This window comes from Amblyraja radiata, chromosome 31, assembly GCF_010909765.2.
Source record: "Amblyraja radiata isolate CabotCenter1 chromosome 31, sAmbRad1.1.pri, whole genome shotgun sequence".
Classification (NCBI taxonomy): domain Eukaryota; kingdom Metazoa; phylum Chordata; class Chondrichthyes; order Rajiformes; family Rajidae; genus Amblyraja; species Amblyraja radiata.
The window spans coordinates 16,695,997-16,721,856 of record NC_045986.1 but is presented as its reverse complement, the minus strand read 5'-3'; the positions used below and the strand labels follow the sequence as shown (position 1 = coordinate 16,721,856).

General features: G+C 46.8%; 1 protein-coding gene across 1 annotated transcript; it reads left to right on the top strand.

Moving 5' to 3' along the window:
- Positions 1-153: 153 nt before the first annotated feature.
- On the top strand, positions 154-25,860 carry LOC116990285 (protein polyglycylase TTLL10-like). Its single transcript, XM_033047793.1, has 11 exons — positions 154-327; positions 2,633-2,727; positions 4,466-4,584; positions 6,822-6,942; positions 8,171-8,256; positions 9,308-9,479; positions 12,936-13,107; positions 19,069-19,209; positions 22,399-22,515; positions 25,043-25,136; positions 25,250-25,860. The coding sequence occupies exons 1-11, from the start codon at positions 154-156 to the stop codon at positions 25,858-25,860; spliced, it is 1,902 nt and encodes a 633-aa protein (XP_032903684.1).

Genomic DNA, 25,860 nt, shown 5'->3' with positions numbered 1-25,860 from the left:
CGTCTGTAACCATGGCACCATCAATCCATGGAGCTGGTTGATTGAATCAATGAACTAATCGCTCAGTGGGAAAGTCTAGGTTTCGAATCGAGGTTCTGGACAGTTATCCAGAAAGAGAGAAGAGCAAACCAAAGAGGAGAGAGTGCAGAAGTAATGTTCTTCAGTGACTGGTGCAGGGACAATTGGTTCCCTCAACCTCCCCCAGCAGTCTTCGCCAAACCTCCTCTCATCTTGCGTCCTGTAATGAATCCATTACAAACCATTTCCTCCGTCTCCCGTCATTGCTGCTTCGACGATGCATTGGTGCTTCTGGAATACAACAGTCCAGTAGCAACACTACAACACCTTAAACTTTAAAAAAAAACTGTAATGATAGCAGAAATCACTGTATACACTCGGTGGAGAGTCGAGTGTGGAAAGCGAGTCAATGGGACCTTACATCAATACTGAGAAAGAGAGAAAAGAGAGGGAATTAACTTGTTTATTCAGGTAGAGAATACTTGTTTGTCTCTCATAGAGCGGTAAATATTTGAAAGATCGTACCCTCAGGGATGAACCTATACGGGTTCATAACACATTATAAATGAACAACAGCAAATGTTCCCATTTTTTAAAAGAAAGGCAGCAGGGCAAAGCTTGCCAACTGTAGCCCGGTGAGCCTAAAGTCAATGGGAGGGAAGACACAGGAACACATTCAGTGGGAGAGAATGAATGATTACTCAGAAAGAGAGGAATTGATCAGAGATGGCGGATGTGGCTTTGTCAAGCGCAGATCCTGTCTGACCAATATAATTATATTATTTTAAGAGGTGATGAGACATTGTCGGGTAGAATTTAATCCCAACGAGTGTAAGGTAATGCATTTTGGGGTCAAATTAGGGAGAACGTATATTAAGGAATATCGATGAACAGAGACCTTTGGGTTCAAGTGCATAGTCTCCTGTAAGTGCCAACACAGGCAGACATGGTGGCCTGTCATATGTTTTACTGCATAGGGCATAGAATATAAGAGTTGGGACATTATGTTGTAACTTTACAGATAAACTGCATTGGGAGTGTTGTGTTCTGGTCACCATACTGCAGAAAGGATGTGTTTGCAAGGGCAGAGATTTGCCAGGATTATGCCTAGATTGGAGTACTTCAGCTATGGGTAGAAATTGGGGAGATTGGTTTACAATTTGCCGCAGTGAGGGAGGCTGAGGGGATACTTAATAAAGGCATATAAAATTATAAGGGGCAGAAATAGGATAGATGTAATCTATCCCATGGTACAGCTATCAAAAGCAAGGGAGCAAGGTTTAAGGAGAGAGGAAGAGATTTTAACGGGAGACACAAGGAACTGCAGATGTTGGTTTACAAAAGAAAACTCAGCAGGTCAGGCAGCATCCCTGGAGATCAGGGATAAATGATGATTTGGGTTGGGACCCTTCTATGGACTGTTTTTGTGAGAGGTGTCAGGAGGGAGGTTGTTGAGAACAAGGCCGGGTTCTGCCAGCTGGAGGATGGTGTTGGAGGGAAACTGATTTTACAGATGATGTGAAGGAAATGTTTTTAACATAGACTGATTGATATCTGGAACTATCTGCCAGAAGCGGTGATGGAACCAGATATGTTCACTGTTTGAGGGACCGTTAGACAGCCATTTGAATAAGCAAAGTATAGAAGGCTATGGATCTAATGGGATTAGTGTGGACAAGCACAAATGGTGATATGAATAATAATAATAATAATAATAATAATAATAATAATAATAATAATAACAATATATTTTATTGTCATTGCACAATTGCATCAGAATTTCCCCTGAATAAGGGGATTAATAAAGTATTTATCTATCTATCTATCTATCTATCTATCTATCTATCTATCTATCTAAGTGCAACGGGATTTGGGTCTGCAGCTTCCATCCGACATCATAACTTAAGTAACTACTAAAATTTAGGTTTAGATACCCCGAGAACATGGTTTGTACAAAGAATAGTCAAAACAGACTAAAGTGCAGATGTGTCTGTGCGACGTGACCATCCGAGGGAGAGAGTCCGTGGGGGTGGGGGGCACTCAGCAGGGCCAGTTCAGAGCAGCTATAGCTCTGGGAAAGAAGCTGTTCCTGAGTCTGGAGGTGCGGGCGTAGAAGGCCTTGTAACGTCTGCCGGAAGGAAGTAGTTCAAACAGTCCATTACAAGGGTGTGAGGAGTCTTTGTAAATGCTGACGGCCTTCCTGAGGCACTGGGTGCAGTAGATGCCCTCCAAGGCTGGTAGCGGTGTCCCAATGATCTTCTGCGCTCTGTGGACGACGCGCTGAAGAGCTCTCCTCACCGCATCCGTGCAGCTGAGATACCACACAGAGATAGTATGCTCTCTGTCGTGCAGCAGCAGAAGGTTGTCAGCAGCTGTTGGGGCAGACCAGTCCTTTTCAATGTTCTCAGAAAGAGGTGAAGGGCTCGTGTATGACTCTATGACTCTGTGATTGTGATGTTTCTGAAAATATTCTGTGTTGTGATTTGTTCCCAACTCCTACCCTGAACCCCCCCCCCCCCCCCCCCCCCCCCCCCCCCGATCCTTCACTGCAGGAACAGATGCACAGCAAAATAAGACTGAAAACATAAAGCTTCGCAATGGGATTACTCTTCAGCACGTGAAAGGTGTCGTGAGTCCCAAGGTACTCAAACCCAGGAAGGAGGATGACAAGCCCGTCTTCTATGTCTCAGGAACAAATGGGACTGACCTGTAGGTATAAAGGTGGACTTCATCACCGGTTCTCAGTTATTGCCGTGTCTTTCATGGACAGTGCACCACCACTGATTCCTTGGCTTTAACCTGTTCAGTGCCACCCCTGAGTATACTTGGGCCATGGCCAATAGTGGGAAAATAAACTTGGCAGTGAACAGGTTAAAAGGGGTACATTCCTGAAAACCATTTCACCTACATTTTGCCAATCGAAAAGACCGGTTGCAATTCATGATACGAATTCTGGTGCAATGTATCCTGAGTATGGAGACTGCTATTTGTCGGAGTGGAAAGTAGCTCCCTATCTACAATACCACAGATTTTCATTTCATTCGCAAACTCACTAATCATACTTCCTGCATTCACATCAAGTTAGGACATCAAAAAGAGTAAAGGCCCCATGACCAATCATTGCATATACCACTGGTCACAGACTTCCAATTAGGAAAGCATCCTTTTGCAACTACCCTTTGCCTATTGTTATCGAGCCATTCTTTGATCCAATTTGCCAGCCTCAGATTGATCCTATTAGTTCTACCCAATGAGACCAATAGTTCATCTCCATCAAGTCCATTCTCAGCCGCCTCCCGAAAATAAACCCATAGCTAAGTCACTCCATCCCTGGCGACATGCTTGTAAATCTTTCCTGCACCCTTTCCAGCTTGACATCTATCTTATAACATGGTGACCAAAATTGAACACAATATATGTGGCCTCACCACTCTCTTGAACAACTGTAACTTGTCCTCCCAACATCTATACTCAATACTCACCGGAGCGGTCACAGTGGTGCAGCGGTAGATTTGCTGCCTTGCAGCAAAATGCAGCGCCAGAGACCTGGGTTCGATCCCGACCACGGGTGCTGTCTGTATGGAGTTTGTACGTTCTCCCCGTGATCTGCGTGGGTTTTTTCAGAGATCTTCGGTTTCCTCCCACACTCCAAAGACGTACAGGTTTGTAGGTTAATTGGCTTGATTAATTGGCTTGATAAAAATGTAAAATTGTCCAAGTTGTTGATATGCAGAGTACTGCCCTGCTGACTACAAAATTCAGAAGGTTCAGAAGGTATTCTGACTGATGATGGCCAATGTGCCGAAAGCTTTCTTGACCACCCTATCGACCTGTGATGCCACTTTCAAGGAACCATGTACCTGCACTCCTAGATCCCTCAACATTCCACGAAGGCCTGCCATTCACTGTGTCAGCCCTGCCCTTGTTCGACTGCCCAAAATTCAACACCTCGCACTTCTCCGTATTCAATTCCATCAACCATTCCTCAGCCCACCTGCCCAACCGATCCAGATCCTGCTGCAATTTTTTGACAAGCAATTTTATTATCTACAATACCACCCACTCTAAGTGTCCAAATATTGCTGTCCAATTTTACACATTTTATTTAAGGAAAGACATTATGCATGGATGCAGCGGGGATGAGATTTCCAAGCACTACGACATTAGAAATGAGAAACTTTAGTTAGCAAGAGGCTTGTTGAATCTGGCAAATGGTTCACAGGTTCTAGACAGATAAGGCCATAAAATGGAGTCAGGGCGCTGCATCTAAAATTGAACCATATTTTCCATGTGTGTGTGACCTTGTGTAACATCAGCTTTATCGAGCAGTTGGTGAACATGACCTCAGACAGTGTTGATCCCATGGTAAGGAGCGTAAGGGAAGTGCTATCATTTGGTGCGCTCACCATCTTGCATGTTAAGATTTCCTTCTTTCTATTTAATACAGAGTTGTCGGCTTTTGTGAGGACCAGGGTTGGAGGCGAATCAGTGATAATACCCGATGTGACTACTTTTTAAAATGGAGTGAAATTAATGTGGCGGCCAACTTCCAAAGCTTCCAAGAAGGTAAGGGGCTATCTAAGTAATGAATGTAATAGAGGAGATGAGGTAAATTGTAACATAAGACAACCTCAATCTCAGCTCTCTGCCGTGGTTGAATGTTTAGTTTCACTTTGCTGTCCAACTCCGGTGATATCTAAGAATGAAGATTTGTCCTTTCTTTCTTTCGCTTCCTTATTCTTCTCCCATTGATAAGATGCATCGTATATTGTCCTTATAAACTATGGTTTTACATGAAAGTGATTTATTTCTAACTTTTCTCATCGTTGCCTTGTCTGAAGAGAGTGAATGCCTGGCCCTGTGAGCTCTCGGCCTGTGCATGTCTTGCTTGTGTCCCTATGGCTGCAGTTTAGACGTGAGCGAAGATTATCCTTCCTTCTGTCTATTAATTATCATCTGAAATCTAACTGCATGGATTCCAGTAGACACCTGGGCAGATCATATCAGGGTGAAGACAGTCTTGTCTGTTTGTCTGGGCGGTACAGTGGCTCAATACTGTAGTTGCTGCCTTACAACGCCAGAGACCCGGGTTCGATCCTGACTATGGGTGCTTATCTGTACAGAGTTTGTACGCTCTCCCTGTGACCTGTGTGGGTTTTCTCCAAGATTTTGGGTTTCCTCCCACGCTCAAAAGACGTACAGTGGATCTGTAGGTAAATTGGCTTGGTATAAATGTAAAATTGGCCCTAGTGTGTGTCAGATAGTGTTTATGTGCAGGGATTGCTGGTCGGTGCGGACTCGGTGGGCCGAAGGGCCTGTTTCCGTGCTATATCTCTAAACTAAATTAAACTAAATGCTCCTTTGTAACTCTGAACCAGGAGCAGCCAACCCCACTGGAGATCAAGCAAGTGACCCCCCTCGCATGTCTCTTTATATCACCATGAGATTTTGGGCCTCTGGTCTTTGTATGCAATCAGCAGTCATTTTACAAAGAGAGGTGACACAGCTGGTAGAGCTACTGCCTCACCATGCCAGAAAGCTGAGTTTGACCCAGATCTTTGGCGCTATCTGTGTGGAGTTTGCACCTTCTCCCTATAACTGTGTGGGTTTCCTCTGGGTGCTCCGGTTTCCTCCCACATCCCAAAGACGTGCAGGTCTGTGGGTTAATCGATCCCTGTAAATTGCCCCTGGTGTGTGGGAAGTAGGTGAGAAAGTGAGATAACAAAGAACTACTGTGAACGGATGTTCAATGGTCAGCATAGACTTGATGGGCTGAAAGGCCTGTTTCTCTGCTGTAATCCTAAAAATAAACATTTTTCAAGCTCTGCCAGCCAGCTTGCTGCCAGACATTCATGCATTGGATTTCAGGAAGTTCCTGATATACTGGCATATCACACAGAAACCAGTTCATTGTAGAGAAGGTTTGTGGTGTGATGGAATGTTTAAATTTCCTGACTGACAGGCAGATCCAGATTCCTAAATACAAAACCTAATGTAGGAGAAGTTACATTTATGTATTTACATATACATCAATGCTTAAAAATAAGCAGGGACAGTCTCTGTGAAATAATCACAATGTCATAAAAACCCACGTAGACACGTGGAACTAGAGGCTGGTTAATACACACATGTGCTGGGGTATTTGAGTAACTATGCTGAGTTACTCCAGCTGTTTGTGTCATGTAAAACCACATTGCTCACCAAAGAGGAAATCTACTGTCCTTACACAGCCAAGCAATGTCTATTCCGATCTACCAATTTATGATCTTCGCAAGCAGGGGAAATTAGGGATAGGCAGTAAATGTTGGCATTCCTGGTGGCATCCATGCCCCCTTAAATGAAGAAGCAGGGAGTCAGGGAGACACCCGAACCATTGCATACAAAAGAGATGTCGGTCCTTATGCACTGTCTGACCTGTTTACAGTATATACATTAAGAGAGCCTCCTGATACCTTATGTGTAGGAAAGAACTGCAGATGCTGGTTTAAACCGAAGATAGACACAAAATGCTGGAGTAACTCAGCGGGACAGGCAACATCTCTGGAGAGGAGGAATGGGTGACGTTTCGGGTCGAGACCCTTCTTCAGATCAGTCTGAAAAAGGATCTTGTCCCGAAAATTCACATAATCCTTCTCTCCAGAGATGCTGCCTGTCCCGCTGAGTTACTCCAGCATTTTGTGTCTATCACCTGAGACTTAAGCCTAGTAGTTTTAAGGCTGGTACATGTTTATTATCTCTAAAAACTTTACATTTTATTTTCTTCCTCTGATGATGAATATGTTTTGCTTTTGATGCTCTGATAGGTAAGCAGCTTTTAAACCAGATCCCAAACAACAGGCTATTGACCACCAAAGTTGGCCTCTGTTCCATCCTAAAGAGCTACCAGCAGGCTGTAGCCAAATATGGATCCATTGTGCACCCAAAGTGAGTGAACTCTTCCCTCTAGCTTTTCATAACAACAACATTGAGTGGGGACATGGTCACCCATCTGATCGTGATGTTATAAGGGAGATGTTATAAGTGGCGGAAAATGTTGAACCTTGCACCAACTGTGTTGTACAATTGGGGAAAGCTGCAGAAACCACATCAGATGTGACCTGCTGAGTCTCTGGAAGCCTCTACAAATAGGGGTGTAGAATGGGGACAAAACTGACTGAATATTTGTTTCAAAGAGCCAACATGATTTTCGGTTATAGTTGTGGTCAGATCATGTCATGTACAGCACGTAAACAGGCCCTTTGCACCAACTTAACCCATTCCAACCAAGATTCCCCTATCTGCACCAAACCCACTTGCCCAGGTTTGGCCCAGATCTCTCCAAACCTTTCCTATTAATTTGGAGACAGTTGTGGATATTAGTCCTCAATATCAGTACATTGGAGTCTGACTGAAGGCATCAACAATTTCACACAGCACAGAAATGGGCCCATGAACACAGCTCATCCATGCCAACCATGAGTTGGAAAGGCTTGGATAGAGTGGATATGGGGAGGATGTTTCCACTAGTGTGGGAGAGTATAGAACTAGAGGTGCTGTAACTTAGGTGCTGAAACCCAGGCACTTTATGACTTTATGATTTTGATCCCATTTATCCCATTTCTCTGCATTCGACCCGCATCTACTCTTTTCCTATCCAAGAACCTATCCAAATGCCTTTTCAACATTGAGATCGTATCTGCCTCCACCACCTCTTCTAGCAGCTCGTACAAGATAACCACCGTCCTCCATGTGTAAAACATGTCCCACAGATCTCTCACGGACAGATGCAGCAGCGCAGTGGTGCAACTGATAGAACCATTGCTTCACTGCTCTCGTGGCCTTTGTTCAATCCTGACCTTGTATCGTGATGTCCTAAGTCCTGTAGTCAGCTTCCTGAGCGATGAAGGCAAGTGCGCCTAACAACTTCTTCACCACCCCTGTCCAAGTGTCCTGGCAAAGATTTCTCCTCAGAGCCACCCTAAATGTTTTGCTGGTTCCTTCCATTCACTCCGCATTTGTTAATCCTCTCAGTGCACTTTGGCCACGAACTCTCGCCCAGTTTCACCCGCTTTCAGGATCCATCACAAACACCTCCATAGAATCGGCCGGTAGTTATACTGTAGAGTGCGTTGAGACATACAGAATATGTAAACACAAATTAATTTGTTTCTAGGATCTTGAAGATGGAAGATTTTTTTCCTGAAACATATCGCATGGATGTGAAAAGTGAACGTTTGGCTTTCTTTGAAATTATGGGAGGTACTCTTTCTGCATGACCTTGGAAAATGCTGCGTCATAGATCGATGTATAGAATATACGGGCTGTGTGGTTGTGTTGCAACAGTATAAAACATTGGTAGACACAAAATGCTGAGGTAACTCAGCGGGACCAGGCAGCATCTCTGGAGAGAAGGAATGGGTGACGTTTCGGGTCGAGACCCTTCTCATCAGTCTGAAGAAGGGTCACAACCCGAAACGTCACCCATTCCTTCTCTCCGGAGATGCTGCATGTCCCGCTGAGTTACTCCAGCATTTTGCGTCTACCTTCGATTTAAACCAGCATCTGCAGTTCTTTCCTACACATTATTACACATTGGTTAGGCCGCACTTATAGTATTGTGAACAGTTCTGGACCCCACACTTTATGAAGGATGTGGGTGCGCTGGGATGGTGCAGAGGGGATTCACCAGGGTGATGCCTGGAGTGGGCTTTCATTATGGGGAGAGACTCGATGGTATAGGTGTGTTTTTTTCCTGGAGGCGGCGGGGGGGTGACCTGATATAAATATCTGAAATTATAGCTGCCAACTGCGTTACAACTCTTGCATTACTGCTCCTGTTATATACTGCAGTCACTGCGTTATAGTTGCTGCTTTACCTTTACTGCATTATAGTGGCTATGTTAGAGTTGCTGCATTACCTTTACTGCATTACAGTGGCTATGTTAGAGTTGCTGCATTATAGTTTCTGCATTGCAGCTGCTGCATTATTTTTTTCTGTTTTAATTAGCAATTAGACATGTTACAATTTGCTGTCCTGCAAACTGCAGCATTAAAGGGGCCATTCTAGTTTCTCCCATTCCTACCCGCTGCATCATAATCTCTCAAACCACCATTGCAGGCAGTCCTCCCATGGGACTGGGAAGTCAGTGGGATTGGACTGTTGGTGTTGCCTACCCTCTCACCCTGCCTCACGGTGACCTGAGGGAAGAAAGAAACAAAACAAGATTGAGGCAATGAACTGTTTTACCCTCTTGGGGAAGCATTGCTTTCTTCTGCTGAAGGCTTGTTAACCTTGTTTCTATGCACACAGATGCATCCATTTGGATTTCAAAACCTGGCGGATCAAACCTGGGTCGAGGAATCTTCCTTCTGAAGAGTCATGCTGACTTGTTGGACTTTCGTAAGAAGGTGGAAAGCCTGGAGCAGAATGGTCACAACAAGACGACCTACTGTAGTCTACCCTTCAACAGAATTGTGCAAAGGTAGTTGGGACAATCTCACAGAGTGCAAACAGCAGCGTTTGTGGCCAGAGTTAATGGGATGCATCAAATTAAAGCTTTGCCGCTACTTTGGTTTGCAGCCTCGGTGCAGCAGCCTGACTTTGGTGTGCGCCCATATCTAGGTTAAGAGGGTACACAAAAAAGCTGGAGAAACTCAGTGGGTGCAGCAGCATCTATGGAGCGAAGGAAATAGGCAACGTTTCGGGCCGAAACCCTTCTTCAGACTGATCGGGGGTGGGGGGGGAGGGGAGAAGAAAGGAAAAAGGAGGAGGAGCCCGAAGGCTGGGGGATGGGAGGAGACAGCAGGAGGGCTGAGGAAGGGGAGGAGACTGCAAGGACTAACAAAATTGGGAGAATTCAATGTTCATGCCCCCAGAATGCAGACTCCCCAGGCGGAATATGAGGTGCTGTTCCTCCAATTTTTGGTGTTGCTCGCTCTTGCCATGGAGGAGACCCAGGACAGAGAGGTCGGATACGGAGTGGGAGGGGGAGTTGAAGTGCTGAGCCACCGGGAGGTCAGGTTAAGAGGTCCCAGCTTCAAGAGCTGGGCGTTCGAGAGCTAGGCCTCGGGGAAATACTGAGGTGCACTGCAGGTCAGATATAGCAACCTTCAGAGTTTGTGGTGGCAGAGTCGTGCAGCAGCTAGAGCCGCCGCCTCACAGCTCCGGAGACAGAGTTCGATCCTGACCTCGGGTGCTGTCTGTGTGGAGTTTGCACGTTCTCTCTGTGACCACATGGGTTTTCTCCGGGTGCTCCAATTTCTTCCCGCATTAGGTTCATAGGTCAGTTGACCACTATAAGTTACTCCGAGAGTGTGGCGAGTAGATGCAAAAGTGGGAATACACAGAACCAGGGGCCGATGGTCAGCATGAGCTCGGTGGGATGAAGGGCCTGTTTAAACACCATGCTGTATCTCTAAACTTAGTAAACCAAACAAATGGACATCAAACCTTTCTCACAGAGCACAAAGGGTCTTGTGAAGAGATTTCAAAGCTCAGCAGATTAGTTCTCCATTTTATGGCCAATATTCATGTATTAGCTAACTTTAAAACAAATTACCTGCTGAATATCCAACTGCTGTGGGCCGATTGATGAACTGGACACCAATTACTGTGCTCCTATTGGCGGCCATGTTTGCTTGAGTCAATGCGGGTTCTCTTGACAACCTCCTGCAATCCGTGTCCTTGAATTACTAACCGTTCTGTCTCTAGAAAGAGTTTCTCATGGTTTAGTTTAATTTAGTTTATTGTCACATGTACCGATATGGTGAAATGCTTTTTGTTGTGTGCTATCCAGTCAGCAGAAAGGCTGTACATGTTTACAATCGGGTTCCAGCCAGAAGCAGGCGATTCAGTCCAATATATCCACGTTAGCCAAACATTGAACCATTTTAGTTCCTACCATTCCCCAGAAATTAGACCGGAACCCTGCAGATCAGGGCTCTTTCCTCCTCTCGGCATGTGATGAATGTTTACGAGCTCCAGACCCACCATCACTGAGTGAACATAGGAGACAGAAGCTGGAGAGGGCTATCATTCATTCCCACCTGCCCTATCCACTCCATCTTTTATTAAAACATGGCTGATCATGTACCTCCTACTTGCGTTTAATCCTCTATCAATAATCCGGAATCCATGTCTCCGAGTGGCGGATTTCTCTTCCAAGAACCATTCATCCTTCCTGTTCATCCAGTCTCATGGTGCTTGTGTTCAGGTAATCTTTCCCTCAGCTGCCTTTCGATCCAACCTACCCCTCGCTCTCTTGTCATCACCATCATTCTGCAGCCCAGCATCAACTTGATGAAGCTGCTCACCTGCTCCCCACTGCAGTCAATTCCTTCCTGTAGCATGGACCAGAACTGTGCACAGAACCAGCTCCAGTCCAGTTGCTGTTTTATCTTCATCTCAGCTCTGAATGACCCTCCCCCATATCTGAGGCGCAGGCGTTGATGCTTGGCACTCCCATACTCTCAAACATCCTTCCTGCATCGAATCTCTCCAAATCTGTTTGATGTTGCAAAGAACTCCTCTCTCATTCTTAGCTAGTTGAAGGGTCTCAGCCCAAAATGCCAACTGTTCACTTCCTCTGCAGATGCTGCCTGAACCGTTGAGTTCATCCAGCAGCTCTCCATTTTTGGCTACAGATTACAGCTTGTGCAGTCTCTTGAGGCTCCCTCATTCTTCTAACAAGTCAACCAGTGATTCCAATATCTCCCCATGCATCAGTGTTGTAATCCCATGAACCAATTAACCTATCCTGTTCTCCATCCATTGCAAGAACTTCCTTCCTCAGATAAGGTTGGTCAGCCTGGTGGTGCGGAAAGAAGAGCCCATGCCTCACAACGCCAAAAACCCAGGCATAATCCTGAGCTCTGGTTCTCACTGGTTGGGGGTTTACACGTTCTCCGAGACTGTGTGTGTTCCCCCCTGGGTGCTCCAATTTTCTCCCACTTCTCAAAGACTTGTAGGGTGGTAGGTTAATTTGCCACCGTAAATTAAGTGCAGGGTGTAGGTGAGGGTTTGAATTCACCTGGGCTCAATGGGATTAAGGGCTGTTTACATATCTCTCGTGCTGCTGTAAGTAAGAATTTCATTGTTCTGTTTCCAATAAAAATACGCTTGACATAACTCATGACTTGTAATGAGGAGTAACCTCATGCAACTAACATCTAAAGGGGGCCTGAATAGTGAGACAGTCTCAACCATGGGGCAGAATTACATGATAAGTAGCAGGTCATTTAAAACTGAGATGCGGAGAAACTTCATCTCTGAGAAAGTGGTGAACCTCTGGAACTCTCTGACCCTGGGGGTGAGAAGGCTGCACCTTCAGGAGAGAGATAAATATTTAAAAGATTGAGGGTTGCGGGGAGCTGGGGCAGAGGGGAGGTTGAGGCCAGCCATGCTCATAGTGAATGGTGTGGCAGGATTGAGGGGTCGGGCGGCCTAACCCTGCTCCGAGTCACTGTCCCTGTAGAGAATCGTGGGCTCCGTGTGCTTCAGCAAAGGGCGCTTTGTGCCCGAGACAAGACTGACACATGAGTTTAGTTTAGTTCAGAGATACAGCATGGGAACAGGCCCTTCGACCCGTCGAGCCCACAAGGACCATCGATCATCCGTTCACACTAGTTCTGCGTTATCCCCCTTTCACGTCCACTCCCTACACACTCGGGGCAATTTTCAGAGGCCAATTAGCTTACAAACCCGCACTTCTTTGGGATGTTGGAGGAAAACCCACACGGTCACAGGGAGAAGGTGCAACTTCTGCACAGATAGCACCCGAGGTCAGGATTGAAGCCAGGTCTCTAGCGCTCCGCTAGCTGTCCCTAAAGCTGAAGGTGAAATGTGTACTGTGGGATTCGCGGGAGCTGTGGAGATAGATGATGGATCGTTCTCGCATTCCAGGAATTCTACTGAAACCATTCTTCTGCTCACCAAACAGGTACGTGAAGAGACCTCTGCTGCTGGAAGGGCGGAAGTTTGATATTCGCTCCTACTTCCTGATCGCCTGCACTTCCCCCTACATGGTCTTCTTCTGTCACGGTTACGTGAAGTTGTCCTGTAACAAATACGACCCCTACTCCGATGATCTGACAAGTCACCTGACCAACCAGGTAAGTGGAGCAAATGGAAAATATCATCGGGCATTTCCCCTTGTGAGTGATAAAATGTATCAAGTAAAAATATGTAAATCTTAGATTGATACAAAATGCTGGAGTAGCTCAACGGGTCAGGCAGCATCTCTGGAGAATATGGATGGGTCGGGTCCCTTCTTGAGGCTGACCATCTGCCTCAGTCTGCAGAAGGGTCTGGACCCGAAACGTTACCTATTCCATTTCTCCAGAGTTGCTGCCTGACCCGCTGAGTTATTCCAACATTTTGTGTTTCTCTTCAGTGTTAACCAGCATCTGCAGTTCCTTTACAGTATGTAAATCTTGCAATATAATGTATTGATAAGATGACAGATAGAAAATATTAATGGGGTATGGACAGAGAAAGCAGAGAACCATGGGGGAAAAGTTGAGTTTGACAAATGAACTCAAAGTCTTTGAACAGGTAAAAAAGGCACAAAGTGCTGGAGTAACTCAGCGGGTCAGGCGGCATCTCTAGAGAACATGGATAGGTGACATTTCGGGTTGGGACCTTAGATATATCTTATCCAGAGACCTAATCAGAGATAGACACAAAAAGCTGGAGTAACTTAGCGGGACAGGCAGCATCTCTGGAGAGAAGGAATGGGTGATGTTTCAGGTGAAGACCCTTTTTCAGACTGGTTCGGGATAAGGGAAACGAGAGAAATAGATGGTGATGTGGCGAGATAAAGAACAATGAATGAAAGTTATGCAAAAAAGTAACGATGATGAAGGAAACAGGCCATTGTTAGCTGTTTTGTAGGGTGAAATTGAGAAGCTGGTGCGACTTGGGGGTTCTTTATCTCTCCACATCACCGTCTATATCTCTCGTTTTCCCCTTATCCCAAACCAGTCTGAAGAAGGATCTCGACCAGAAACGTCACCCATCCTTTCTCTCTAGAAATGCTGACTGTCCCGCTGTTACTCCAGCATTTTGTGTCTATCTTCGGTTTAAACCAGCATCTGCAGTTCCTTCTTACACACCTTATCAATGATACTGCCTGACCCCCTGAGCTAATCCAGCACATGATGTCTTTTTAGTAAACCAGTTTCTACTGTTCCTTGTCTTTCTGACTTTGAGCAGGTGACTGACTGGTCAGTACTTGAGGGGGAACCAGTGGGTTGGTCTGGACATTCAGAACCCCTGGGTAAAGTCCCACACAAGAGGCCTGGCTGCAACATGAAGGCACATAGGACTGGGAATAATATGTTGGCATAGACTGAGAATTGTTGAGACAAGGAGGAGAGAGGGAGTGGGTTGAGCTACAGGCTGTGACGAGTGGAATAGTGCAGGGATTCATGCCTGGGCCTCAGCCGTACAGGGTGTGTTTCAGTAAACTGGGCGAGGGGAACACATGTAATATTGTGAGTTGTGAGGAGGCTGCAGACAGGCCTGACCTCTTTCATGTTCTGCAACACGTCTAATCTCGGAGCTGTGGTGTACTCCCAATGAGCTGCACCCCCACTGGAAGACCCTTTGATCGAGCTGTCCAAATAACCCCACTCTCTGCTCTTTCCCTGACTTAAATTTATTTAAAGTCAAAAGGCCAGTGGCACTGAGATACCCAGAGACCGCCTTCCTCAAGCCTCCCACCGTTCCCGATTAAGTCAATTCACTGCGTAGAGATAATAGAAATAAATACAAAGATCGATGTTGGGTTGCGTTTATTTACTGTCATGTGTACCAAAGTACAATGAAAATCCTTTGTTGTGTGCTAACCAGTCAGCGGAAAGACAGTACATGATTACAATCGGGCCATCCACAGTGCATAAATACATGGTCGTGGGAATAACACGAATAAGGTTTAGTGCAAGATAGAGTGCAGTCAAGTCCGGTCAAAGGCAGTCCGAGGGTCTCCATTGTGGTAGAATTGGATCACCGGTTCCACTTTGCTGCACAAATCAAAAATCCTCTCTGTACAAGGGAACCACAGGAGGTTGTTGTTTCTCTGCTGTAGTGTGTGCGTGTGTCTCCGCAGTGCACAGGGGATTGTGCAGGTGAGACTGGAGCCGCCCAGCTGCATCCAAGGCAGGTGTTCATTAGCGCGGTGTCAATTACCCGGCTACCCCAGAGAGGGGCTAATAATACCACCTCCTCTCTTGTCAATAACCTCTTCAAACCTGCCCGTCCCCTGCCTCCATGCTTTTCATTGTCCTCTTTGTATAGATTTTATTCAAGGTTATTTTGTGTCCATCTTTGGTTTAGACCGGCATCTGCAGTTCCTTCGTACACATGAAGTAATGCTTCATGGTTTACAGTTTTTGTAAAGAAGCTGTACCTGAACAGGTAACCCGGTCAGAATTTCAATCCTTCAAATACGGGGATTAGGACCCAGTTGATGGGACTTGTCCCGGAAACTGTGCTGAATGACCAACCCCTTTACTGGGGACGAACATTTAACACTACAATCAGTCTGAAGGAGGGTTCCGACACAAAACGTCACCTATCCATGTCCTCCACACCGCTGAGTTATTCTACCATCCTGTGTTTTATTTTAGTTTTAGTTTTAGAGGTACACGTTAGAAACAGGCCATTCGGCCCACCGTGTCCATACCGACCAGCGATCCCCGTACACTAGCTCTATCCTACACACTAGGGACATATTACAATCGTTACCAAAGCCAATTGACCTCCAAACCTGGACGTCTTTGGAGTGTGGGAGGAAAAACCCTCATGGTCACGGGAAGAATGTACAAACTCCATGCAGACAGCACCCGTGGTCAGGATTGAACCCATGCCTCTGGCGTTGTAAGGCAGCAACTCTACCGCTGCGCCACCGTGCCGCCTTTGCATGTTCCATGCAAATTTCCAGCATGTGCAATTTGTTGTGTCTACATTGCCTATCTGACCCTAACACTTTGCTCAAAAATGTTGGTCATTCAGTACCTTTGTACAATGCATGTGTGATGCTTGGCCTGCGTCTCCATACACCGGCTAGAAACTCATTCTTTGTCCTGTGAATGAAGTCAATGAAGGCAAAATGCTGCAGAAGGTTTCACCAAGCCTGGTTTAACCAGATCACCCATTCATGCAGAGATATATTCCCCAATACTGCATACCTACAATCAAATAAAACACCAGTCATCATTAGTCATCTCTGGAGAGCTGAGACCACCAGCAAGGCGGTGAATCTTCAGGATGTTTAGATTTATGAAATTCTTGAAAATATAGATCAGCCATGATTGAATGGCAGGGTAGACTTGATGGGCCGAATGGCCAAATTCCGCTCCTATAACTTATGAACTTACGAAAACACGGAGAATTTTGCCAGTTGAGAGAAGCAAATGTTCACCAGGACTGAAAGAAACAGATTTAGATCTGAGACGTCAGGAACAACTTCAATTTGTAAACTGTCCAAAAGTACATCACAGGTGCATTTTCAATGAAAATAATTTAACTCGGAAGCACCCATTGCCTTGTGTTAGAAATGTTTTGAAAGAGCCATTTGATCCATTTGAAAACAATCAGGTTCAATTTAGTTTAGAGATACAGCCATGGAAAAAGGCCCTTCAGTCTACCGAGTCCAGACCGACCATCTATCACCCGTTCATACTAATTCTATGTTATCCCAGTATCTCATCCACTCCCTACACATTATGTGCAACTTTACAGAGACCAATTAACCTACAAACGCGCACGTCTTTGGGATGTGTGAGAAAACCGAGCTCCTGGAGGAAACCACATGGTCCCAGGGATTACATTCAATTCAATATTTTATTACATGTCATTTGAACCTCAGTGAGGTTCAAACGAAACTCCGTTTCCACAGCCATACAAACAAAGACAATATCCTACAGACATACACACAATTCAATTTACAAAAACATCCATCACAGTGAACCCACTGTGATGGAAGGCAAAGTCTTTTCTCTCCCCTGTTCTCCATTTCTCTCCCGATGTCGAAGCCCCAGGCGGGCGATGATAAGTCCCTCGGCCATTTTAGGCCGCGCCGGGCGATGTACGGCCACGCTCCCGGTCTAAATGTCACAAAGTTGGAGCCCCCGACGGGCGCTGGAATGTCCCACGGCCATGAAGCCGCGCCGGGCGATTAACGGCCCCGCTCCGGGTCGTTCCAACCCCGCGACACGGGTTAGAGAAGTCGCGTTGCGGGAGCTCCGGAAAGCGGTCTCTCCACCCGGACCCGCGAGCTCCCGATACCCCGACAGTCCGCCGGACCTGCGGCTGCAGCTGGAGCCTCCGAGCTACGTGGTCGGGCCGCAGCAGCGAGTCACCACCGCTCCCCACGCTCCGATGCCGGCCAGCCCCACGATGGTAAGTCCGCAGCTCTGCAGGCTCCGTGACTGGAGCCTACAGGTCATTCAGGCTGGAGGCCGCTCCACGGTGCTAGGCCCCAACGACAACGGAAACCCGACAGGAAAAAGATCAGGTCTCACGTACAGGGAAGAGATTTTTTAAAGTTTCCCCCCCCCCCCCCCCCCCCCCCCCCCCCCGCCCCCCACATATACACTGTTAAAAACACTTAAAAAACACAAACAACTACATTTAACTAGACAAAAAAAAAAAAAAAAGACAGGCAGGCTGTAGGGGCCGCTGCAACAGTGAGTCGCGCAGCCACATGCAAATTCCACGCCGACATCACCCGACGTCAGGATCGAACCTGGGTTTCTGGTGATGTGAGGCAGCAGCTTTAGTTTAGTTTTGTTTAGTCGTAGTTTAGAGATACAGCGCAAAAACTGGCCCACTGAGCCCCATACCGCCCAGCGATCCCCGTACACTAGCATTATCCTACACATTAGGAACAATTTACAATTTTGATCAAAGCCAATTAACCTACAAACCTGTACATCTTTGGAATGTGGAAGGAAACCGGAGCTCCCAGAGAAAACCCACGCAAGTCACAGGGAGAATGCACATACTACGTATAGACAGCGCCCGTGGTCAGGATGCAACCCAGTGCTGTAATGCCCCTGTCCCACTTAGGAAACCTGAACGGAAACCTCTGGAGACTTTGCGCCCCGCCCAAGGTTTCCGTGCAGTTCCTGGAGATTTTTGTCAGTCACCCTACCTGCTTCCACTACCTGCAACCTCCGGCAACCACCTGCAACCTCCGGGAACCGCACGGAAACCTTGGCTGGGGCGCAAAGTCTCCAGAGGTTTCCGTTCAGGTTTCCTAAGTGGGACAGGGGCATAAGGCAGCAGCTCTACCGCTGCGCCACCGTGCCGCCACAAAGGGTGCTGCAACAGAATGATAATAATGGGCTGGAGCTGAGAGTGGTCAGTGCTTTAGAGTCAATGCACCAACATTTGTTTCCCAGGGCTTGATCAACCAAGCTGTGGGATGGAGAGAGGCTGTTCCATCAATGAGAAAAGCCCATCTTAGCCTTGTCGAAGGCAAGCAAACCCTGTCGTCAGATCAGGTCTACCCTGCTTTAGACCTTAGACTTTAGAGATACAGCATGGAATCAAGCCCTTCGGCCCACCGAGTCCACGCCGACCAGCGATCACCCCGTATACTAGCACTAGTACTATCCTACACAATGGGGACAATTTTTTCACCCCATCCAATTAACCTACAAACCTTTACGTCCTTGGAGTGTGGAAGAAAACTGGACACCTGGAGAAAACCCACGCTGTCACAGGGAGAACGTGCAAACTCCCTACGGACAGCACCCGCAGTCAGGATCGAACCTGTGGCGCTGTGAGGCAGCAACTCTACCGCTGCGCCACAGTGCCACTCCTCCCCGCCAGATCTAATCTCTCCCCTAGATCCCCACTCCATGTTTTCTACCTCACTGTTTCTCCCCCTCAATCCCTCAACCACTTTTAGCACATCCACAGGCCTAAAATGCTGTAACTGTTAACCTTGTGTTTACCAGAAGGGGTGTATTCCATCAGCCTCTCTCCCCAGTCTTTGAGAGATGTGGATATGTTTCACCATGACTCTGTGACTAATTGCAGCTTTGAAACTTTCCTATCCACAGGCCATCCAGAAAAAGCATGCCAGGTACAGTGAGATGAAGGAGGACACAGTCTGGTCCATGGAACACCTGAACACCTACATAAATGAGAACTACATGGAAGCAAGGTGTCTACCGAAGAACTGGGTCTTCACTGTCTTTGCAGTAAGTGTGTGTGTTCCCTTGCTGGTGCTTTACAGAGATGATTCTCTTCCTACATACACTGAGCTTTACTGCAAGAGCCGCCATTTTTTAGTTTTGCTTAGTTTAGTTTAGTGATACAGTTTGGAAACAGGCCCTTCGGTCCACCGAGTCTGTGCCGACCAACGACCACACGGACCCTAGTTCTATCCCATACCAATTAACCTAAAAACCTGCACGTCTTTGGAATGTGGGAGGAAACCGGAGCATCCGGAGAAAACCCATGCGGTCACAGGGAGAACGTCCAAACTCCGTACGGACAGCACCCGTAGTCAAGATCAAAGGTGGGTTTCTGGCGCTGTGCGGCAGCAACTCAACCACCGTGCCTCCGTGCCATCCTTGTGGCATCTGAACTGGCAGTGAGAAGTGGTCCCGTGCTGGTTTAAAAACTGGTCCGATGGAACCATTAACCAGAGTTAATGATTGACCAAACTAGAATAATTAGTTTCATTGTAAAATTGGCCCTAGTGTGTTGGGAGTGGATGGGAAAGTCGGATAACATAGAACTAGTGTGGACGGATGATCAATGGTCAGCATGGACTCGGTGGCACGAAGGGCCTGTTTCCAAGTAGGTGGGCGGCGCGACTCTCGTCTGCAGCGGCCTCTGCAGTCCGTCTGCGTTTTTATTATTTTATGTCTATGTTTTTATGTAGTTTTTGTTATTTTTGTTGGGGTATGTGTGTGGGGGGGTGGGGGGGTTGAGGGTAACTTTTAAATCTCTCCCTGCACGGGAGACCCGACCTTTTCTTTGTCGGGTCTCCGTTGTCGTTGGGGCTGCAACGAGGAGCGGCCTCCAACAGGAAGACCGGGGACTCTGGTGCCAACTACTCACCTCGCCGTCGCGGAGCTGGCCGAGTCCAGAGCGGGTGGAGCTGTGGTGGACGCTGCTGCGACCCGGCCCCCGGAGATTCGGTGGCTGCAACTGCGGGTTTGGCGGACGGCACCGGGAGCCCGCGGGTACCTGGAGGGAGACCGCTTTTCAGGGGCTTCCGCAGCGGCGACTTCTCCCGCCCGAGTTGCGGGGTTGAAGAGCACCTGGAGCGGGGCCTTACAGCACCGCCCCGCGCGGCTTGGAATGGCGGCGGGACTCTGCGAGCGCCCGCCGGGGCTCTAAGTAACACCAAGACCCGGTGTGCGACCTTGCATCACCCGACGTGGCTTAAATGGCCACGGGACAATTCGCCATCGCCCGCCGGGGGCTTTGACTTTGACTCTGACATCGGGGGGGGGGAGTGCAGTGGAGAGAGAAGTTTTTTTGGCCTTCCATCACAGCGATGTGATGGATGTTTATGTAAAATATGTTGTGTCTTGGGTCTATTTGTTTGTAATGTATGGCTGCAGAAACGGCATTTCGTTTGGACCTCAAGGGGTCCAAATGACAATAAATTGAATTGAATTGAATTGAATCTCTAAACTAAACTAAAGAATTGGGGCAAAGGTAGTCTGGGGTCCAGAGTTATTGGACCTGAGTGAGGTGACCCTGAGATATCCTTGTCTTTCTCTCTCTGAGCATCGGTGAGCTGCTCACCAAGACCTACTGTGTCAGACCCATACAACATAAAACGTAGAACAGTACAGTGCACGAAAAGGCCATTCAGCCCACAATTTCTGTGCTGGACATGATGCCCAATTAAACTAATCTTCTCTACCTGCACGTGATCCACATCCCTGCATTCCCTGCATATCCATGTTCCCATCTAAAGGCCTCTTAATGTCACTATCATATCTGCCTCCACCACTGCTCCTGGCATTGCATCCTAAGAACCCACCACTCTGTGTTGAACAACAGAGAGTGCCCTCCCCTGCATCTTCTTTAACCATGTGGAATAGATTATAATCTGGACAATCAGCAACTATGCCATGTGAGGGTCAGGCTCTCCCTGACTGACCTCTGAGACTGCGACATGCGAATTAGCAATTTCTCTCCAGACAGATATGTGCATTTCTATAGCACCTTCTGCAACCTCTGGATGTACCAAGGTACTTTCCAGACAACGAGGTATTTTTCAATGCTTTGAAGGAAATGGCATTATTAATTTTCACATATCAGGCACCTATGAACAAGAATGTAAAACAGGCCAGATTAATTGTTCTGGGAGTGATTATTGGCCATAACCCCTTTGCTTTTCTGCAACACTTGCAGCATCAGACCTCTTATCCTGGGATGACTATTGAGATACTTTATGTTCCCCACAAAGAGCAGCCAGACCCTAAATCTGATGCCAGGTCCATCGACACCTCCTCTGGCACTGTGGCACTCCCTCATCACTGCTCCAGAAATGTCAGCCTGTATTAAGAGCAAATTTCTGGATTGAGAATTAACCGTACAACCTCTGACTGTCTTTACTGCAGCTTTACCTAACAAGGTTCCACTGTAACCCGTGAAGTGGGAATTAAATCAATAAATCAGTACTCAAGGGTCTGAGCTATCGGGAGTGGTTGAGCAGGCTAGGACTCTATTCCTTGCAGTGCAGGAGGATGATGGTGATCAAAATCAAGAGGTGCGCAAAATCGTGAGAGGAATAGATCGGGTAGATGCACAGAGTCTCTTGCCCAGAGTAGGGGAATCGAGAACCTGAGGACATAGTTTTAAGGTAAAGGGGATGAAAGATTTAATAGGAACCTGAGGGGTAACTTTTTTACACAAAGGGTGGTGGGTGTATGGAACGAGCTGCCAGAGGACATAGATGAGTCAAGTACTATCACAACGTTTAAGAAACATTAAGACGGGTACATAGATAGGAAAGTTTTAGAGGGAAATGGGCCAAAGAGAAGTAGATGGGTCTAGTATAGATGGGACATGTTGGTCGGTGTGGGCAAGTTGGACCGATGGGCCTGTTTCCACACTGTATGACTATGACTATAAATGCTGAAGGAAAGGTTAGAAGATTAAAATGGGCCGGAATAGTAAACGTAGTGCGTTGCTCTGATAGAAAGCAGACATAGACATGTTGGGTTCAATGGTCTCCTTCCATCTATATTCATTCTTTGATACTTTGACTCTGGGATAGCAAATCCAGGAAGGAGATTGGGAGGGAGGTGACAGGCAGAGAAAATGTTTGTATGTGAGCGTTCTCCCTTGGAGACGAGACTCATAGCCCGAATGGGAAAAAAAGATTCAATGTTATTTAAATCTTTACACCTTCCTTGCAGAAGAGAATGCAGCAAATCATCATGCAGTGTTTCTCTGCTGCCAAGGGGAAATTGGAATGCAAACTGGGCTACTTCGACCTACTGGGCTGCGACTTTATCATTGATTACAACTTCAAGGTAATCCCTGTTCTCGTTTCACTCTGTTATCAGCTTTGGCTCATTATGAATGTTCGTGCAGTGGTTGGATTGCGTGTTGGGTTGGTTCAACAACCTGACATCTGTTGGCAGCTCCATCTCCACCCTTCCCCGGTGCCTTCTCTGCTCCAGTAAGATGTACAAAAATCTCTTGTAACGCAAAATGACTTTAAATCGCCACTTGCAGAAGAGAAACAGGGACGGCTGTTACGGTGACAGTTACCCACCCCCTCACAGAGTGTGGAATTGCAAAGAGAGTCTGGAGAATAGGAGAAAATCGCTCTTTGGCCTGCCCGTAAGAGCGGTATCCATCAGAGAATGTTGCCGCCGCAGACTGCAGGAGTACGTGCTGAGGGACGTACTAAAGCTCAATGCAGCCACGCCAAGACTCTGTGGGGGGAGGTCCACAGTCTAGGGTCGTTCCACAGCAGGACAATGGCAGGCGAGGTATGGTGGAGACGCCATTCAAACAAGGGAAGGATATCATCCCAGGGAAATAACATGAGTGGCAAGGGCGCTTAGTATAGGGATAGGAAGGAACTGCAGATGCTGGTTTAAACCGGTGAGACACAAAATGCTGGAGTAACTCAGCGGAACAGGCAGCATCTTTTTTGGAGAGAAGGAATGGGTGACGTTTCGGTCCTTCTTCAGACTAGTGCAGAATGGCAGAAGAGTTTTGCACTGTTCTTGGTTTGTATATATGTTTTTATTATTCTGAATAAAGTTTATTTTTGGGGGAAAAAAGGAGTTCCCAACCTCATCAGCTCATATCTGTCCCAGATTGGCTGGTGGCCCTGGTGTAGAGTTCACACATTGTCATGCAATGGGTGGGGAAATGGTGCCCTCTGGTGGAATATTAAATGATACAAAACGCTGGAGTATCTCAGCGAGTCAGGCAGCATCTCTGGAGAGATGACGTTTTTTTGTTGGGAGCCGAAACGTCACCTATCCATGTTCTACGCGTGTGCTGGCTGACCTGCTGAGTTACTTTTGTAAACCAGTGTCTGAAGTTCTTTGATTTGATTTGATTATACCTTTAATAATCCTTTAGAGGAAATTACAGTGCCACGACAGCTTCAAGACAGACATAACACCACACATTTCCTCAAATAGCTTCCATACTTAACAAGTTAAAATACAAGTTAAAATACAAGTTAAAATACAAGTTAAAATACAAGTTAAAATACAAGTTAAAATACAAGTTAAAATACAAGTTAAAATACAAGTTAAAATACAATGAATGAAAAAAAGTGCAGTTATTTATGCGCATTATATAACCTTATAGCAGCTGGTATACAAGACTTCCCATGTCTCTCAGTTTTGCACATTGGTGCAATCAGTCTCTGACTGAAGATGCTGCTCTTGATCACCTTCAGGGCATGGAGTGGGTGAGTGGGGTTGGTCATTATTGAACCCAGTTTGTTCAGAGTTCTGGCCTCTGCCACCTGCTGGACCGTTCGTTGCTCAGCCCCGACCACTGAGCCGGCCTTCCTGATCAGCTTGTCCAGTCTGTTTTTGTCCGCTATGCGGGCGCCATCTCCCCAACAGGCCACAGCAAAAAACAGAGCACTGGCCACCACTGAATGGTAGACACTGCACAGCAGGGGTTGGCAGATGTTAAATGACCTCAGCCTCCTTAAAAAATACAGTCGACTTTGTCCCTTCCTGTACACCGCCTCCATATTTCTATCCTCTGGTGGAATGTGTTGTCCCTCTACCTGAGAGTACTCATAGTTGAGAGTTTGTTAAATCACTTGGAGCTGGGATCAGAGAGCTTTTCATTTTTAAAAGATTGGGATTCAATTGTTTCAAGCCAATCAGGAGATTTATAAGAAATGAGTTTGAAAAAATTGAATTCACTTCCACGCGATAAAACAAGTTGTCTGAAATTCCAAACAGGCCAATGGCAAAGGGAAGAGAAATCAGATCGATATCCAACCAATGCGTGACCAATAACTGATGGATAACTAACCAATACCTGATCAATAACTGATAGATAACTAACCAATACCTGATCAATAACAGGTCAATAACCCACCAATAACTGGCCAATAATTGATCGATAACTAACCAATGGAGACACAAGAAATGCTGGAATCTTGAGCAGAACACAAAGTGCTGGAGAAACTCAATCGGTTAGGCAGCATCTGTGGTAGAAATGGACAGACAATATTTCAGATCGGGACCCTCCAGTCTGATTAAAGGGACCTGACCCAAAACGTCTTCTGTTCATTTCTATCATAAGACATAGCAAACAGAATTAGGCCATTCAGCCCATCGGGTCCACTCCGCCATTCAAACATGGCTGATCTATTTTTATCTCTCAACCCGATTCTCCTGCTTTCTCCCGATAACCTTTGACACTCTTCCGAATCAAGAACCTATAAATCTCCACCTTAAAAGACTATCTTTCCCTCAAGAGGTGGACATGTTGCTAACTGACCCCACATGGGTGAAAGGTGGGAGGTCAGACAGCAGTTCGCCAACTCTGCCTTTGATTTTTTTCCAGGTGTGGTTGTTGGAGGTGAATGCGAACCCATCTCTCCAGAGACACTGTGCCGTTCTCAGAGTAGTCATCCCTGAAGTGGTCTACGAAGCACTAGGTAAGAATGAACATTCTGCTACAGTGACGTTGGTCGTTTGCCAAGCCGAGTGATATTGCTTTTGTGGATAGTCGCACCGCCGTACTCAATAACATCCTTCTCTTAACTTTCAGAGTTAGTGCTTGAGATATTCAGGAAATCCAGCAGAGGATTGGATGTCGTGCCCCTCCAGTCGCAGAAAGAGTTTGTCTTGTTGTTCAACGGTAGTCGTCAGGGAAGGCTTCCGAGGGCCTTGCGGGGAGGCGCGGAAAGAAACGCGTCCCTCGCTGGCCTCAAGCAGCCCCCGTATTTCATGAAACAAGCTGCAAACAAGCCCATGAGGAAGCTGCCTCCTTCGTCAGACTCCGTGGACGCTCCAGCAAAGGTACTGCGGAGCACAGTGTCTCTGCTCTCCTACAACAAGCTACCAGCCATCCATCTCACTCCCAGCCTCTGCACCGTCAGAACCAGCCATCAAACTGAAGCCTCTGCACACACTCAGGACCAGCTCAGAGCCAGCAAAGATTTGGAATCATTTAAAACAATGGCATGTGCCGGACAATTAAAACCTCTATGCACTAAAACCCCTCTCATCAACTCACAGCATTACCCTCGACTGCAGGGCAATACCTTCATGATCAATAGTGCCTTCCAACCAGCCCACATCAGTAAGATGACAGCAAGACCACCCGAGATAAAGGCAAGGCCCAAGGAGAAGCAAACTCCTTCGGGAGAACCAGCTTAA

Excerpts from the sequence above, each read along its gene's own strand:
- LOC116990285 (XM_033047793.1), top strand. The coding sequence starts at position 154 with ATGTTCTTCAGTGACTGGTGCAGGGACAATTGGTTCCCTCAACCTCCC. Across the intron at positions 328-2,632 it reads TTCTGGAATACAACAGTCCA|CACGTGAAAGGTGTCGTGAG; the intron begins GTAGCAACACTA and ends ATTACTCTTCAG. Across the intron at positions 13,108-19,068 it reads CAAGTCACCTGACCAACCAG|GCCATCCAGAAAAAGCATGC; the intron begins GTAAGTGGAGCA and ends TCCTATCCACAG.